General features: G+C 41.0%; 2 protein-coding genes across 2 annotated transcripts in view; both read right to left on the bottom strand.

The window, feature by feature from the left end:
* The window catches only part of ruvbl2 (RuvB-like AAA ATPase 2), an 11,142-nt gene extending 6,079 nt beyond the window's left edge, over nucleotides 1–5,063 (bottom strand). Inside the window, exons 1-6 of the mRNA XM_037687582.1 lie at nucleotides 5,008–5,063; nucleotides 4,205–4,259; nucleotides 3,359–3,414; nucleotides 1,029–1,170; nucleotides 750–879; nucleotides 584–650 (exon numbers count right to left, since the gene is read on the bottom strand). Coding sequence (XP_037543510.1) covers nucleotides 584–650; nucleotides 750–879; nucleotides 1,029–1,170; nucleotides 3,359–3,414; nucleotides 4,205–4,259; nucleotides 5,008–5,031 — 474 coding nt within the window. The 5' untranslated portion in view covers nucleotides 5,032–5,063. The remainder of the gene's footprint in view (nucleotides 1–583; nucleotides 651–749; nucleotides 880–1,028; nucleotides 1,171–3,358; nucleotides 3,415–4,204; nucleotides 4,260–5,007) is intronic.
* A 1,084-nt stretch (nucleotides 5,064–6,147) lies between these two features.
* On the bottom strand, nucleotides 6,148–13,965 carry ftr83 (finTRIM family, member 83). The gene is made up of 7 exons (XM_037687583.1): nucleotides 13,316–13,965; nucleotides 12,474–12,569; nucleotides 12,083–12,316; nucleotides 11,836–11,995; nucleotides 11,679–11,735; nucleotides 7,952–8,020; nucleotides 6,148–7,252 (listed from the first exon to the last, which is right to left on the bottom strand). The coding sequence occupies exons 1-7, from the start codon at nucleotides 13,889–13,891 to the stop codon at nucleotides 6,726–6,728; spliced, it is 1,719 nt and encodes a 572-aa protein (XP_037543511.1). The 5' UTR covers nucleotides 13,892–13,965; the 3' UTR covers nucleotides 6,148–6,725.
* Nucleotides 13,966–16,612: the final 2,647 nt, after the last annotated feature.

A 16,612-nucleotide genomic window follows, 5' to 3' on the forward strand; every position in this document is an offset into this window, starting at 1 on the left:
ATCCTGTGCGAATGCGCCACATAAAAAAGCAGACATTGGGGAGTAATTTATTTATTATATGTGGTCCCTAGTTAAAACTAATCCCGTGCGAATAGGGCGTAATTTAATTTTCATCAAAGCACAGACTCAAACAAGTATTTATTTTGTTTTTACATGTCCTATGTTGTCTTTAACATGTAATGAGCATGTGCTCCGACATGAGCGGCTGTGGCTGAGTGGTTAGAGCAGTCGTCCTCCAATGCAAGAGTTGGGGGTTCAAATCCTCCAGTAGTCACATGCCGAAGTGTCCATGGGCAAGACACTGAACCCCTTGTTTCCTCCGATGTGTGTCCCATGGGTGTATGAATGTGATAAAGCTCTGATTAGTCTCTTTAGAATGATTGGTTCAATTATCTTTGTAGCGATCTAGTAGAGTGCTGTATGAATGTGTAAATGAGGCACAGATTGTTGTAAAGAGCTTTGAGTATCTTGATTAGATAGAAAGGTGCTGTATAAGTACAGTCCATTTACATCACAATAATAAGTGTGCATATAAAAAAAACCATTAAGACTATCAGTGTGTGATAACAATAATGACACCAACCGTCCCAGTGGCCGGTCTATCAATCTGGATTTCCACCACCTCTCCTTCAATAATCTCCGTCTCCTCTCTGCAAAAATAAAAAAACAGTAAGTATCAAAACCACCAACAGAAATGTAATTTAGTCAAAAATAAATAAATAACGTGACTCTTGTGACTGCTCACTCACTTGATTCTCACTCCGATGGCTTTTCTAAAAGCTTGACTAAGTGCCTCAGTCTTGCTCATTTCCAGGGAGAAGATCTCGCTCCCTGCCAGGGCTGTGAAGGGTGTGTCAGGGCCAAGAGACTGGGCGATGCCTGCAGGTAAACAAACTCAGCTCATCTGGGACAGGGAGCACGAGCTCTTGCTTTAAAGAAAATGTAACTTAAGCCAATTACACCGGTGCACGTCTACGAGCTTCCACTCAATGAAGACAGTTTGGGAAAACCTCCAGCTCGGCTCTTACCCATTGCGATGGCGGTCTTTCCCGTGCCAGGTTGGCCGGCGATCAACACTGCTCTGCCAGCAATGTGGCCATCTTTGATCATCTCCAAGATAACCCCCGCTGCTCGACGGGAGGCCAGCTGGCCGACCATGCCCTGTGAGACCTGCAGGTGAACAGAATCAGTCCAACCTTCACACATATTAATACACATGTCAGGCAGAGCAGCTGAGAAAAACAGTGTGGCCACAATGTCCTAAAGAGGCTCAACTGAACCCTTCAATGGAAACACATATACATGTTCAATCTTTTTCATGGAAAACACAGCCAGTGGAACATTAATTCCAAAATACAGCTGACAGGAAGTGTTATGATAAAAAAATGTTATGATATAAAGTAGTGGAAGGATGATAAAAACTAGTGATGGTTTGTTTGGAGCTGAAGCTCTGGGGCATGTATCAAAGAACAACACTGTGTTTCTGAAGCTCTGCTTGATTCGTTTGGAAAAAGTCGTGTGATCAATGACATGTGAAGCTTTGAAAGTGCAGAAGTCACGTCACTGCTTTGGAATCCGATTCAAAGCTTTGTGAAGTCGATCAGTGGCTGTGGTGTTTTGGTGGCGCAGTTTGTGCAAAATATAACAAACCAGCAAACAACAGAGCGACATGGAGCCGGCCAGCCTGGTGTGTTTTATGTGTTATCAGTTCATAAGCACTTTTACCTCAAGGAAAAAACTTTAGAAAATCACCATGTATGTAAATTACAATCTGATCTCACAGTAACATAAACTGGTTCATTACATCATGGAAGCAGGAAAGGCACAAACATCAATCTCAACTGGTGTTGTGTTGTGAATTAGACATGATTTATTTTAAAAATCTGTGTTTGCACATGTCAAATCACAAGCAAAGGGGCATAATGCCATGTCACATGTTTATTTACCAAAATTATGTTTTCATGAACTATTCATTCATGCTCATGCTCAATCATCCAGGTACAAAATCCAATAATGGTCAGTCAGGTCATCTGGACAGTTTATTTTTTGTGGAAAGTGTTTCACCCTCTATCCAGAGGGCTTCTTCAGTCTGAGGAGTCCCAAGTAAACTGTTTACCCACTAAGCAGTACACTCCTTTAGTGGACCAACCAGTTTGCTGGTGATAAAATGGTTTCTTATCACCAGTTATTCTTATCAGATGGCAAACTGGTTGGTCCACTAAAGGAGTGTACTGCTTAGTGGGTAAACAGTTTACTTGGGACTCCTCAGACTGAAGAACCCCTCTGGATAGAGGGTGAAACACTTTCCACAAAAAAACTGTCCAGATGACCTGACTGACCATTATTTCTGTAGAAATTAGATTTCACTTTGACATTCAGAGTTGTTGTTTGTTTTTGTCAAAAAGTCTTTTTATATTGACCACAACTGATTTATCCATCCATCCATCCATCCATCCATCCATCCATCCATTATCTTTACCCGCTTATTCCATTTTGGGTCACGGGGGTTGCTGGTGCCCATGTCCAGCAATCACTGTGCGAGAGGCGGGATACACCCTGGACGGGTCGCAAGTCCATCACAGGGACACATAGAGACAAACGAGACAAACAACCATTCACTCTCCCACTCACACCTAGGGACAATTTAGAGTTACCAATTAGCCTAACATGCATGTTTTTGGTCTGTGGGAGGAAACCGGAGTACCCGGAGAAAACCCACGCATGCACGGAGAGAACATGCAAACTCCACCCAGAAAGGCCCCTGGACCGGGGTTTGAACCAAGGACCTGCTCGCTGAGAGGCAGCAGCTCTACCAGTTGCGCCACCGTGCTGCCACAACTGATTTATATTAGCAATAAAAGAACAAAACATTCAAGGAGGTGAATATGTTTTACAGGTACGGTATATATCAGAGGACTGATTGTGTGTGTGTGTGGGGGGGGGGGGGGGTGTAAAGGCTTCATTTTGTTTCATGCCCCTCAGTTAGCAATTTATTTTAATTTAAAAAAATATTGAGTGTTGCATTTAGTGTAACTATGAAGTTTATAAAGTTGTTCAACTGTTCCAGATAAAAAAAGAAAATGATTTACACAAACAGTCTAGGAAAGACACCTTTTCCTCTTTTTTATCTAAAAGATCTGATTTAGTTTTTGCATCTTAAGCAACACGTACATGGCATTTGTCATCAAGTGCTCAAAAACAAACACATTTAACTTCTTCACTACGATCTTCTCAACTCACCAACTTTCTATCAAAATAACAGTTTAAAAAATATTTAGCTTCTTCAGAAAGTCAACTAAACTCAGCTTTACTCTTGAAAGAGGAGTAAAGAGAAGTCCCAAATTTATTTTATTGATACCTGTCTTGGCTCCAATGCATCATCCAGACCAAGGCCACGGATGTGGGAATGTGCTCCTAAACACAATGTGACAAAAAAACATCAGTCACGTTTAAGAAAAAATAAATAAATGCCAAGTAGTTTAAAGGAGAAATGTCATCGGGTTGCAGCCGTTGGAGACTCAACATGGTGAGACTTTAGGTAAAAGTGTCAGTGCAGTTTCACTGATTGCGGAGTGTTTGTGACCAAGTGAGCCATGACCGCATTTTAAAACAGACAGTTTTTGAAAATCACTAATTTCATGTACACAGCTTGCAAAGCTGTATTCTAAATCAAATGCATTTTTTTGTTTTCCATCTTGAACCCATCTTGGCAGCCGCCACCACATTTATGATTTAATCTGCACTGTTGAAATGAAGATCAGCAACTTTGGACCAGTTTTTGAAAAATGATTAATCATCTTCAAGCTGGTTTTTAGACCTAGATGATGACCTCAGATGTTTTCAGTCAGACGAGAGCGCTTCTGTGCAGGATTAATGAAACAGCTGTAGTGCTCTTGAGACAGGTTGCAGACCCTCACGATACAATTCAGGTGGTCTCTGGGACTATTCTGAGGGAAAATTTACTGCACAAACTTAAAAAAATATTCACAACTTGAGTGGCAGGACTATTATATATATATATAATATAAAGCAACTGCAAACTGCAAGACTTTCTGAAGACGTCCCTCCAAACGCTGTTTGCCAACTAGTCACAGTCCTGTGAGAAATGGCCTTTAGATACAACCTACAATATGGCTGCCACCCCCAATAATACATCATCTTTATTTAAATGATTAAGTGTCTTAAAGTAAACATGTTTTCCTACCAATTCTCTCAATCCTTGTGATATCACGAACCTCTGGAACTTTTGTAGTCGCCATCTGGATCATGTGAAAAGCAGTAAAGAGAAATAGGCCATAACTTAAAATCACAATTACACCAAGTAAACAATAACTAAATAAACAATGCCAGTTTGTTCTGTATACATAAACAAGAAATGTCTTCAATTAAGAGGCATCAAAAGTCAGTGTATGGTACATCCAACCTATATTTGTTCTAAGGAAAAAAATGAGAAAGGTTAGCATTTAACAAGTTAGCTCTCTGTTGGACTGTCTTGATCACAACACGTTCTCTATTAAAATGCCATCACATTTACATTGTTAGTTTGGAAAGAAGCTCAGAAGTCTCTGTAACTGAAATTAATTGTCGTGTCCAGTCGGTTGTCAGTGACAGATGTACCGTCGTATGTCAACACAGAAGAGCACAGCTAGATAATTTAATACGACTTTTTTTATATTTTAGGGAAACGAGGAATAAAGAACTCGTGTGCAACCAAATGCATGTAAAAAATAAAAGCATATACATTAAAGCTACACATCTATTTTGTTTTATCGTCACGATGGAAATAGACTACCCGGTAGCGTGTTGCCTGTGGCTAATGTTGTGCTAGCGCATTAGCTTCTAGCTCCATTCATAGCTTTCTTTACACATTACCGGCCGCAACAACTCAAATAAGGCCACTATTTATGAGACATAACCAGTGTTTTAATGACCGTAATGAAGCGACAACAACCGGATGCAAACCATTAACGTCTGAAGTTACATCTTTTTGTAACTGCATGCACTCACCTGCACGCACTCTTGGGCTAACATGAGAAAATGAGGCGCCTCGTTCTGAAAGTGCACCGTGTAAATGTGTCCGATGAGAAACAACGGCCTCTTTTTTTCCCCCCCACGGACGTTTTACGCGCTCTAATAATGAAATCTGGCTAAAAAGTAAACACGATGTTTTAATTAAAACGTCTTATCTAGGTAGGTACAAACAGAAACTTTAAATTACATTCATATTTAACTTCACAAAATGCTGTTTAAGATGCTTCATTTTTGTATTTTGTATATAAAAAAAACCCAACAAAGTCTAATCCATACAATCCAACAATTTTAGTCAGGTTATCTGGACACTTTCTTTTTTGTTTGTTTGTTTGTTTGTTTGTTTTGTTTATTTGTTTGGTGCCGTCCAGATGACCTGACTGAAAATTGTTGGAGTGTATATAAAAAAGTTTTTTTTTCTAACATCAAAGTTTTTTTCTAACAGTTTTGTCAAAGTCCCACATTTTCAGTTAACCAAAAGGTTTGTCAGATTAATGTTAAAATACAGTTTTATATTGAATCGTTTGGAAACCTTATAAAACTGTTTATGTTGCCTCGTGTTAAATCCAGTCAAAATATAATTTAAACAATGCATGTATTTTTGTTTTTAAAGATTTGTGCAATCGTAACATGTGATTCTTCACCTGCCATTGTGTATCTGTTCCTCTCAAACCCAGACGGTCGAAGCAGATGGCCACTTGTCCTGCGCCTGGTTCTGATAAAGGTTTCTTCCTCATGAGGGAGCTGGGGCCAGTGAAAATGATATATGGATATATCAGTAAGGTTTAATCATTAAATCAATTACTGGACCTGAACTGTAAAGCTAATGAACATTTCTACAATTTTTATAACATGATTCCTGATTTACAGTAATCTAATGAAAACTCCTGTAAGTTGCACTACACGCATTTGTCCAGCAGAGGGCGCAAAGTGTACATGTGAAATTAAAACTAAATCAGGACAAAATAAGAGTCTACGTTGTTAAAATAAAAACAAAAACGTCAACATTTCTGCCAGACAACTTTATTTTAGGAACAACATGTATTATAAATTGACAATATCAAAGTAAACTATTTAGATTCAAAGTTCACATTTAGGTTGCAGGCTCAGACTTTCCACATATCAAAATAACTTCATTTTGACAACAACATAAAATTAAATAAAACCTGAATTGACTACATGACAAATATATTTAGACATTACACGTTTTAACTCCAAACCTCTTACTTTCTGTTTGCCTATTCTGCTAAATCTTCCAAAACCAACACTCCTGCTTTAACATAAACTTTTTATAATTAATCACTGATGGGAAATATCATCTGTAGTTTGCCTTTTTGTGTGAATAAGAAGCTGGGCTTTAAAAACGTATTAATAGTGTTTTTATTATACAAAATGTGAAACAAAATGAAACCAGTTTGTTTTATAATTTCTACTGATAAAAAAAATAGGCATTATATCAAAGGGTAATAACATATCAATCAATACAGCTTTGATTATTTGTTAATAAATTGTTAATGCCCCGTCCCCTTCTACCTCAGGAACCTTTTCCACATTGATTAAAAAAATTCACATTCATCACATTTTCCCTGACCAGCACATTTTTGTATGTAAAAAACAAATCTATTGTAAAAACGTGCATGTACACGTACAGAGCACTGTTTTCAGTAAACATTCGTACAGTGATCGTCAGATGTGAATCACAGCTGCAGGATGGTGACCGCTGACTCATACCAAACCCAGAAGCCCGGATACACAGGTTCACTAAACGAGGCCTTGAAGCGGTGGATGAGAGACATGGTCTCTCCGATGGCGTAGAAGGAGAGAGCGCCCCCGTCGTGGTCCAGGAACACCCCGATGCGGGAGGAGTAAGGCGCTTTGACATCGATCTGCTCCTTGTTGTGGCGGGCGGAGTAGCTGGAGTCGGAGCAGAACAGGCTCCAGGACTTGCGGTTGTAGCCAATGCGGCAGTTGTCGCCGTAGCCCGTCCTCTTGATGCTTTTGTAGGTGACTCCAATGGCCGCCCCCTCCCCACTCCATTCTACCTCCCAGTAGTAGCACCCCCCAGTGAGAGGCTCCTTACACAGGACTTGTGGCAGGGAGTCAAACCGGGCGGCGTTGTCACTGTAAGACTGGGCGTCCCTCTTTAAGGCGGCTTTTCTGTTTCCTCGAGACAAGTAGAGCTGTCTGTAGGCCGTGTTTGGGTCCAGAGTGAGCTGACAAGCATCTGGGGAGGGGCAGAAGGTAAAGAGGACATTTACTACACCGTGAGAAACATTTAACTTAAATTGCTAATTAATGAGTAAACCCAAGAGGCCAAAGAACCCTTCACCTGCTGCAAGTGGTTAGCAGAATGTGAATAACTTTTCTATCTCTGTTAAATGTGTAACTGGTTTCTGCAGCAGCATGCTCTGCAGGAAAAGCAGGAGACCCTCTGGCTGGACACACACAGAATCAGAATGATCCCAGCAGTAAGATGTCACCTGCTGCTGTGCACCTCTAGCTCTGCAAGTCATAGAAGGTGGGACACTCGCTGGCTTCGGATAGTTCTGGCCTGGCTATGATCTGGAACGCCAGAAGTATAATCACCGTTTGTGAGCTTGGCCGAGCACAGAAACAAACAGACCAACTTAAGCTCTTACGTGAGATTCACAACCTTTGCTCCGAGCAGTCTTAAAACAATTAATTTCCTGGATTCTGTGTTAGCAGTTCAGATGAGATCAAACAGATAAAAACAAGGAGGGGCTGTTAAACTCCAACTGGAGTAAAAATCACAAACCTGTGAGAGGGCCAGCAAGCTAAAATGGAAAAGAATGTGTCACCGCTGCGGGACATGCAGGTGTTTTTAAAAATCAGATTTTGTGGTCAGCCACAGGGTCAGTAAACTGAGCGAAAGAGAAGTCGCTGTCAGAAAACAGGGACTCACATCTCAGGAAGTCTTCTCTGTAATGAGGCTCCTGGACGGGGACAGACTTGTACATCACAGCTTCTTCACCTGTGGAGGAACAAAAGGGAAACTGGTCAGAAAATAACTGCAGCTGCGAATCAAATTTAAAGACACGGTCAAATAAAAAAAATCACTGCAGCCTGTAGTAACATGAAGCAGATCTGAACCCTCCAGACTCAAGGATTTCAGCTCATTTCCACTCTTAGTATCAACTTCAACACTGACAGGTTGAGCCTCTTAAACAGTAAAAGTTTAACCAAACTGCAGCGTGACTGGCCTCGAGATGTCCTCTACAACCACAAGCAAACATGAAGGACTGAAGGAGTCCTGCGCTGGTGGTGATCAACGTTCAGCCTGGCGGGACCTTCAGATTTATTAAAGCTGCAGTTTTCCAGGTCAACCGTGCACAGCAACTAAAGATTATAATTTCTTTATTAATACACGTTTAACACATCAAAATTCCAAATAGATTATAACCGGGGCTTAATTTGAGCCGGATCCTGCCAGAACAGGATCTGGGAACGCTCTTATTTTGACAGGGTGCGTTCCAGTAACGCTAAAGTTTACTAATAATAAAGTTATGAACAACGATGACTGCTTGAACGAATAAAATCTATATTGGATATGTAAACTGAAAATGATTACATAAACACTCATTTTAAACACAACATGACTTCTTAATATCACATACGAGCTGCCCCTTCAAGTAGCATTTCCGTGTCTACTCTTAATAAAACCTCAGCCCCTAAAAGAGTGGTGGGGTGAGTGTCGAGCTAACCAGGCAGCCACCATGAACACACGGAGGAGGCGCCTGGAGGCTTCACATGTGGAGTCAGACAACAACGAGCAAGGGACCGGGTCGGGCTCAGAACCGTCAAGTAAAGTGGGGTAGGATGCTTGACTGAAGCGGAGTGTTTACAAATGTAGCAATACACCAAAATGTAGGAAATTGCATCTACTTTATTCAAAATTTTCTTGGGAAGGACCCCCAGACCCCCTCCTCCCCAACATTTGCGTTCGATCGGTTTACAAATTAAGCCCTGATTATAACAAATATGACTCATATTTTTCGGCCTATATGTCACGGCTTTTTGGCACAATTCACATGCACTGTGACTTATACACTGAAGTGACTTATTTATGGATTTTTCCCATATTTATAAACCAATCTGAGATATGACCGTTTTCATTCATTCTGACTGAAAATATTGAACACTACCATTTTCAGCCACTAGATGGCACTCGTGTAGTGTGGCATGCCGTTGTGTCATGCAATAGGTAAAAGTGGCTATTAATGACACTATCAGCTTGCCACAGCCTGCCACCTTCGTCCAGCTCGCCTGGAGCAACCGTCAAATCAGCTTCATTTTGCTGCGACGCCCTGATGAAATGCAGCTGATTTGACCATTAAAGTGCATTTAGTAAGGGGGCCGAGATGGTGTAGAGGCAGGGCAGCCGGCTTGGGACCCGAAAGTCCCAGGTTCGATCCCCAGTCACTGCACATCACGTGGCGTCTCTGGGCAGCACGTCTCATCCCCAAAATGCCCCCCGGGCGCTTTCAATAGCTGCCCACTGCACCACCTGGTGGTGGATGGGTTAAATGCTGAGACTAATTTCGCCATTGTATGGAAACAAACATACAGTGCTGACATTGTGATGACATTATTATTATTATTATTATTATTATTAAAAGTTAGACTGAGACACACCTTTATTATAATGTCAAGCAAACAAATAATCAGTGGTGGGATGGAACTAAGTACAAATACTTCATTACTGTACTTAAGTACATTTTTCATGTATCTGTAATTTACTTAAGTAGAGTTAAATGTGGGTACTTTATACTTTTACTCCACTATATTTTACATCAAGTATCTGTACTTTCTACTACACTACATTTCTATAATGCGTTGCATTACAAGTTACATTCATGTTGCGGCTTTTTGATTTGTTTGTTTGTTTGAAAGTAACCAATGGTGAGAGGGGAGTTGGTCCAGTGAATCACTGCAAAGTGGGCAGGTAACGTTAGGCCATCTTCAAGCAGAGCTGGGCCAATGACATATATTCTAGTATATATGTCACTGAGCTGCTGCACCCGCAGCACCACTAACACACCCAAAATGAATTCCACCACAAGAGAGTCAGCCAGAAGATATGCTCCATCCATGGCCTTATTGAAAGACTGCTCAGTACAACAGGACAGCTGCTCTCTCCCAAAAGAGCCAGACTGGACTCAAAAATGTTTGAAAACCAACTTCTTCTGAACTTGAACAAGAAATTCTTGCTGCAACATTAAAATGTGTCAGTTCATGATGTTAGGAGACAAGAGATGTCTCCAAATGGCTCGACACTCAGGTCCAAGTTTTAAAAATGGTGTCAGGAAGTTAAAATATTGTTCAATATTGATCCACAAGGTTGAATAGACAGTATTTTAACTAGAGTTGATGACAAACTGGAGTTGAAATATCAGTGGAAATGATCAGAGCCTGTTCCTTTGTTAGTTGTGTCTAATGCTCCTTTTGTTCAGGCAGACAACTTTTACTTAAATGTGTTTACTGCAGTTAAAATGACACATTGGTTTTGATTTGTGTTAAATAAAAACTTTCAAAGGTATAACGATTCCTCTTTCTTATTTCAATTAATGACATTTAACTCATGTCATCCCTGAAATTCTGACGCACAGAATCACAAGTCCAAGTGTGAACTGTGTCACAGAGTAAACACAATAAAAACGTGTATTATCTGCAGCATCGTTCATTAAAATGACTCAACACTATTAATGTATTACAGAAAATATACATATGGTAGGCACACTTAAAGATACGTAGACCATTACATTATGTAATACATTCAGCAAGTCCTTTTACTTTTAATACTTTAAATATTTTAAAAGCATGTACTTGTTTATTTTTACGTAAGTAAAAATGTTAATGTGGTACTTCTTCTTTTACTAGAGTACATTTTTGTCTGTTCATTTGTACTTTTACTTAAGTACAGTGTTTGAATACTTTCTCCACCACTGCAAATAATTGTTTTAGGTGGTTAACTTGTTAAATTTCAAAGAAATGCACAGCGAGTCGTCTCGTGCATGCTCCTACTTCAGCGTATCAGCATTTGAAATGCAGCTGATTTGACCGTCAAAGTGCATTTAATAAAAAAAAGTTCAACTGAGACACACCTTTGATATAATTTTGAGCAAACAAATAATTGTTTTTAAGTGTTTTTTTTTTTTTTTTTAAGTATTAATCTTGTTAAATTCTTGTTAAAGTTCTCTTGTGCACGCTTCCTCGGCTGCCATTTGGCAGCCAATCGATTTTTGGCACAACGCCGGCCCACATTTCTGGGTTGTCTGCGGTGACGCATAATACATGCAACTTATACGGCGCAGCGACATTTTCTTTTCTCACGTTATTAAACATATTTGGACTCATGCAACTTATAGGGCGGTGTGACGTGTATGGTGGAAAGAACGGTAAATGCAAAACTGAAAAGCCAATTTGAGCTCATAGCTGGTGATTTAAAAAATGTAATCAGTCTACCTCTAAGACTGTTTCCTGCTGAAAATCTGTTTGAATCTGAGCAAATGTTGTCCTTGACCCCTGCAGTAAACTCTTCGTAACTCTCAAATTGAGTTAATTTATGACACGCTCAACGATTTTTACTGCTCCACATTTGAGCTGTACGTGACAGAACGATGCAGACTCACTTTTGATGGACTTCTTCCTTTTAGGGTCATTCAGCTGACAGAAGCTCATCTTGTTCACTGTGAATAAATAAGTAGAAACAGAGTGAGAGCGGTTGCGGTGTTTATATGTTCACTATTTGTCCACAGCTAAGACGAGCTGGTCTCGCGCCACACTCACCGGTCTTGGCGACCTTCACCAGCTCATCATTGCTGAATTCGTTCATGTGCTGCTTCATCTCGGACACAGACTTAGTCACGGGGCCGAAGCTGAAGTAGGGATTGACGGAAACTGACGGCAGCTCCTCAGCTTCTGTCTGGGCTATCAGCATGTGGTAGCTCTGACGATGAAACACAGCATCACTCTCACATCTGCACGTTTCACCACATTACAGAAGATGTCTTGGTGTTTCTGTTCCATCTACTACCTGGATGAAGTGGATGTGGTCCTCGGTGCGGGACAGCTGGGTGATCTCATTGTCTCTCCTCTTCAGGTCAGCGATCTCATGGGTCAGACGCTCCATGTGGCCCTCTGCGTTGTTGAGTGCTGCTCTCTTGTTGGACGATATCAGCTTGGTCATCTCCTGCTGCATCCTCTCAATGGAGCGCATCATGTCACCGAACATCTTCTCGCAATCCTGCAGCGCTCTCTGTGCCGAGTTCTGCATGGGAAGAGAAGGGGTGTTTGTCATACATCAAGTGGGCGACGCGGGTTAAACAAGCACACTTTTAGAGAACGTTGTCAGCGCCGGCTGATGTAATGTAAAGTTTAGTGGTTGTTCTGGCCTTAATGGTCTGATGAATGGTGGGGTCACGAACCTTGAGTGCGTCCACTGCATGCTTTAGTTCCTCCATCTGCTTCAGGCGGTCATGAATCCTCTCCTGGATCTCAGCCTGTGTGGCGCCCAGTCGTTGCTGAGAAATAAACAACAGAAAAGGATATTAATCAAGAAGGAGCACCCACAGACGAGCTGCTAACATTTCCACCAGGGTTTCACAAGGGTTCCTACAGCTTTGGTGTGGAATATGTTCAGTATTGTCCAGACATGGATAAGTATGGAAACTATAACAGAATGTGGAACATATTTGTGTTTTCAGACTTTATTCTTTGTTCTATTTGATTAAAAAAGGTACAAATTACATTTTTTAAATGAGTTGCTCGAATAAGGCTTTATTTATACGTACAAGAAAAACACATGTAAGTTCTTGTTATAAAATGATTTATGAACCTTCAAACATTTAAAATTGTATTATATAAATGCAGATTGTTTGCCATATATTGTTAATCCAGCACTAAAGCAAAGGTTTTAACCATACCTTTGTTACGCTGTTCCCCTTATTTATCTTTTGTACACAGTCTGTACTGTAGATAATTGTTCTTAGGCTCCTAGAATGGCCTAAAATCAAAGAATTATGACTTCTGAGTCTGGAAATGTCTGAAGTTTTGACAGTGGAAGTATTTAGGAACCCTGCAAACAGTTTAAGTCTTTGTTTGATCTAACTGTAGTTGCATTTTTCATTCTGTACTCGACACTGCCTGCTGCTGCAGTGAAACATGACGACGATGTTCTCGTATGTGTGCACAGGGTATTGTAGCGTTCGATCCCTGTGCTGCTGTCCAAATCTGCATCAGCCTCATAAACGTGTCAGTTTGCACCTACCTGTTCGTCGGCTCTCTCCTGCTCTGCCGTCACCATGTCATGACCCTTGTGCTCCTTCACCGTGCACAGCACACAGATGCACATCTCGTCAGTGCGGCAGAACAGCTCCAGACCTTTCTGATGCTGCGGGCAGATCTGCCTGTCCAGGTGGCCGATTTCGTCCACCAGCTTGTGTCTTTTAAACGTGGCCGACTCGTAGTGGGGCTTGAGGTGCTTCTCGCAGTAGGAGGCCAGGCACATCAGGCAGGTCTTGATGGCTTTGTGCTTCTTGCCGACGCATATGTCACAACCCACATCCTGCGGTCCTGCATAGTTGTAGTCAGGGGATGGAGGTGGCGGTGGAAAGATCTCTGAGCTGCGTTGCGTGGTTACATAGCGGGAGCCTCCCATGCGCCTCGGAGTGGGCCTCTTGTTGTAGGTCACCCTGCACTCAGGGCACTGGTAGGAGCCGGTGTGGTCAGCATGGTCCCAGTATGTCTTCAGGCAGATGGAGCAGAAGACGTGACCACATGGGATGGACACCGGGTCCCTGAGGTATTCCTTACACAGGTAGCAGCTGTCCTGATCTGAAGACATGGACAAATCTTTGGTGGTGTTCCTTCTGGTGTAGAGGAGAAGGCGGCAGACACCGACTTGAGTCAGCGCAGTGGCAAAGTGATCTTACAGGTAGTACGGGCGCAAGTTTTATAGAGTAAACAGAGGTAGGCCAAACTGGTTGAGCCGAAACCAGTAAAACAAGGGCGGGGTAAGAAAGGGACACACTGAATATGTCCAACTGTTACAGAGTGCGAGGGGAATGAATGAAATGTGTGATCTTAAGCTACAATCTTGTTGTTGAGTGATGGCAAGCAAAAAAAAAAAAAAAAAAAAAAAGCCATCTCCTTTTTTAGCTATTGAACATCTGAGGAAAAATCTCGGTCTAGAATTTGATGCATTTATAAAGAATGGGGGCAATCAGAGCCTAAAATTAGATTTCCTGATTAACTGTATTTGTTAAATTTGTTTTATAAACTGATAACACCGAAAAGAAGAAAGAATATGTTAAATTTACTCAAGTGAGAAGCAGCAGAGTGATGCAATCATGGGTGTGTCACGTGCTTCAGTCAAGTGTGCTACCTGGAAAAGCCTTTATTTCCTGTTAGCATGCAGAGACATCCACTCAAATCACAGTACGAACAATTCAAAGATCTCACAGAGGAATTGAGCCATTTCATATATTTGACTGAAGTATTTTTACCAAAGGAACCACTTTTGGTCTCATTTTGCTGAATTCAGTCAGTCTCCTGCCAATTCATCTCAACTCAGTTATTTATTAACTCTTCTCATTTCATTCGCACAGATCCCATGTGTTAAGCCACACTTTGAACATATTCACGTATTTTAATTTAAAAAAGTAAATAAGACTTTTGAAAAAATGCATGTCTCCTCTGAGTTCGAACCTCCTGGTATAAAACTGACCTCACAGTGAGCACACCTCTCAGCAGTTTCAGGGCTGTTGAGATGGAGGTAGGAATGCAACTACACTTGATAGCCCAGATAACAGGAGGGCCAGGAAAGCTTGCTTAAAAGATTCCATTGTGTCGGAGCCAGCAGAGCCCGACCGGAGTGCCAGGCCTTATATACAGCGGGCTCTGTTGTGTGTCAACAGTGACTATGGCCGACGTGCAGAGCTAAATCTAGCATCTTTTTTTTAACCTCAAAAATTCCTCTCGCTGAGGTCACGCTCTTTTATGCAGATCATCTAATGTTATTTGAGATTTAATTAGTGCTACCAGGGTAAAAATATGTGATACTTTTAGGATTTGGGGGTGGGGGGGGTGTCAGTGCAGAAGCATTGAAGCATCCTTCATACTTTGTGGCCGACGTTCTTCTGTTTCCGTCGCTTTGAGGAAAAACTCATGAAGAAAACAGCAAATGATGTGGTTTGACTGAGAATACGGCGCTGTAACCTCTGGTAGCTGCACACTGCATGATGTAAACACAACGGCTGAGAAACCCCTTCACCACACTTCAGACACATTTCTCAGCAGAAAGTTTAAGCAAGTTGCAGAAAGTTGGACTTTACATGTGTAATCTGGCATTTTCAGATGTAGTATGCTTTCCACGCAACACGTTTTAAATTGTGTTATTGCTGTGCATCACAGAATATTTAACTTCTGAGATAAACTTTCTAAACTTTTCAAAAGCTCCTCCTTTTTCTACACTCACATGGAAATGTACCCGTGTGGCATTAAAGTTTTTTTTTTTTTTGCTTTTTGCACTTAGCTCAGCTAAGATTATTACTAAAGTGCAATATTTCCAAGTTTCTGCAGAGTGGTTATGTATGGTGAGATTTAGCTGCTGTGGCATCCTTTATGTTAATTTGCTTTAATGAAACTTTGGTCTTGCATCGAGTATCGTTGGTAAATCACTCTTGTATGAAGAAGAATCTGATTACAAAGGGACTTCCAGTCAATCAGAGTTGCACTTCAACTGGAGGAATCAGCTTTAACATCTCAGGACATCTGCAGACACGGATCAGCTGCAAGAAGAAATGAGTCCCAACAAGACGATTGACTGATTTTACGTACGAATGGTCCATGTCCCTGAAATGCTTTTTAAATTACTTTGTTCAAAAATTCCTAATTATCTGTAAAAGTACTATTTTTAAGCAGGACGTGGTCTTTGTTCTCATAAAGCGCAGTCCAAGTTTTACAACAAAAACATTTACTGGCCCTGCTTTACCTCGGCTGCAGGGTTTTATCTTATCTTATGTGTGTTGCTTAAGAATCTGTTTCGTATCAAACACGACTATTGTGAGAAGAAACAAGTTATGAGGAGAAAAGAATTATCACCCAACCATCTGTCAAAAGTTCAATTCTTACATAAGAATGTTTTTGTGGGTGTGTCCCAAAAATAACAAAGACCAACTTCCCTTCGTTGATTCAGACAAAACCTTGGAGTGTTCTTACCACCAAGCTTTGATTCGTCTGCCTGACTGGAAATTAAAGTGTATTTAGAGCCGCCCTTTGAGCAAAATAAATAAGAAACAAGTTATTATGCAGGATTTGGGTCATATCCTGTTTATTAAACACGGGACCATTATTTTGGCTTTGCTTCGGTGCTTTTTACACTTTCAAGTCTCCACATTTTACTCCTCTGCTCATATATTCAGCGACGCATGTATCTAATGTTTCAACATGGATTATGTGCACAACGCAAACAGGCTTCTTGTGTTTTCTTATGACACATTTAAAAGTGATATTTTCTGTTTTTATAACTCAGTGAAGTGGATTCTTGTTTCATTTTGATCAAGTA

Source organism: Nematolebias whitei, chromosome 14 (assembly GCF_014905685.2).
Source record: "Nematolebias whitei isolate Nwh7 chromosome 14, NemWhi1, whole genome shotgun sequence".
Lineage (NCBI taxonomy): Eukaryota > Metazoa > Chordata > Actinopteri > Cyprinodontiformes > Rivulidae > Nematolebias > Nematolebias whitei.

Coding starts and splice junctions, on each gene's coding strand:
- ftr83 (XM_037687583.1), bottom strand. CDS start 13,891: ATGTCTTCAGATCAGGACAGCTGCTACCTGTGTAAGGAATACCTCAGG. Junction 11,996..12,082: donor ACCACATCCACTTCATCCAG/GTAGTAGATGGA, acceptor TTTCATCGTCAG/AGCTACCACATGCTGATAGC. Junction 8,021..11,678: donor AAGGAAGAAGTCCATCAAAA/GTGAGTCTGCAT, acceptor GTTCCTCCACAG/GTGAAGAAGCTGTGATGTAC.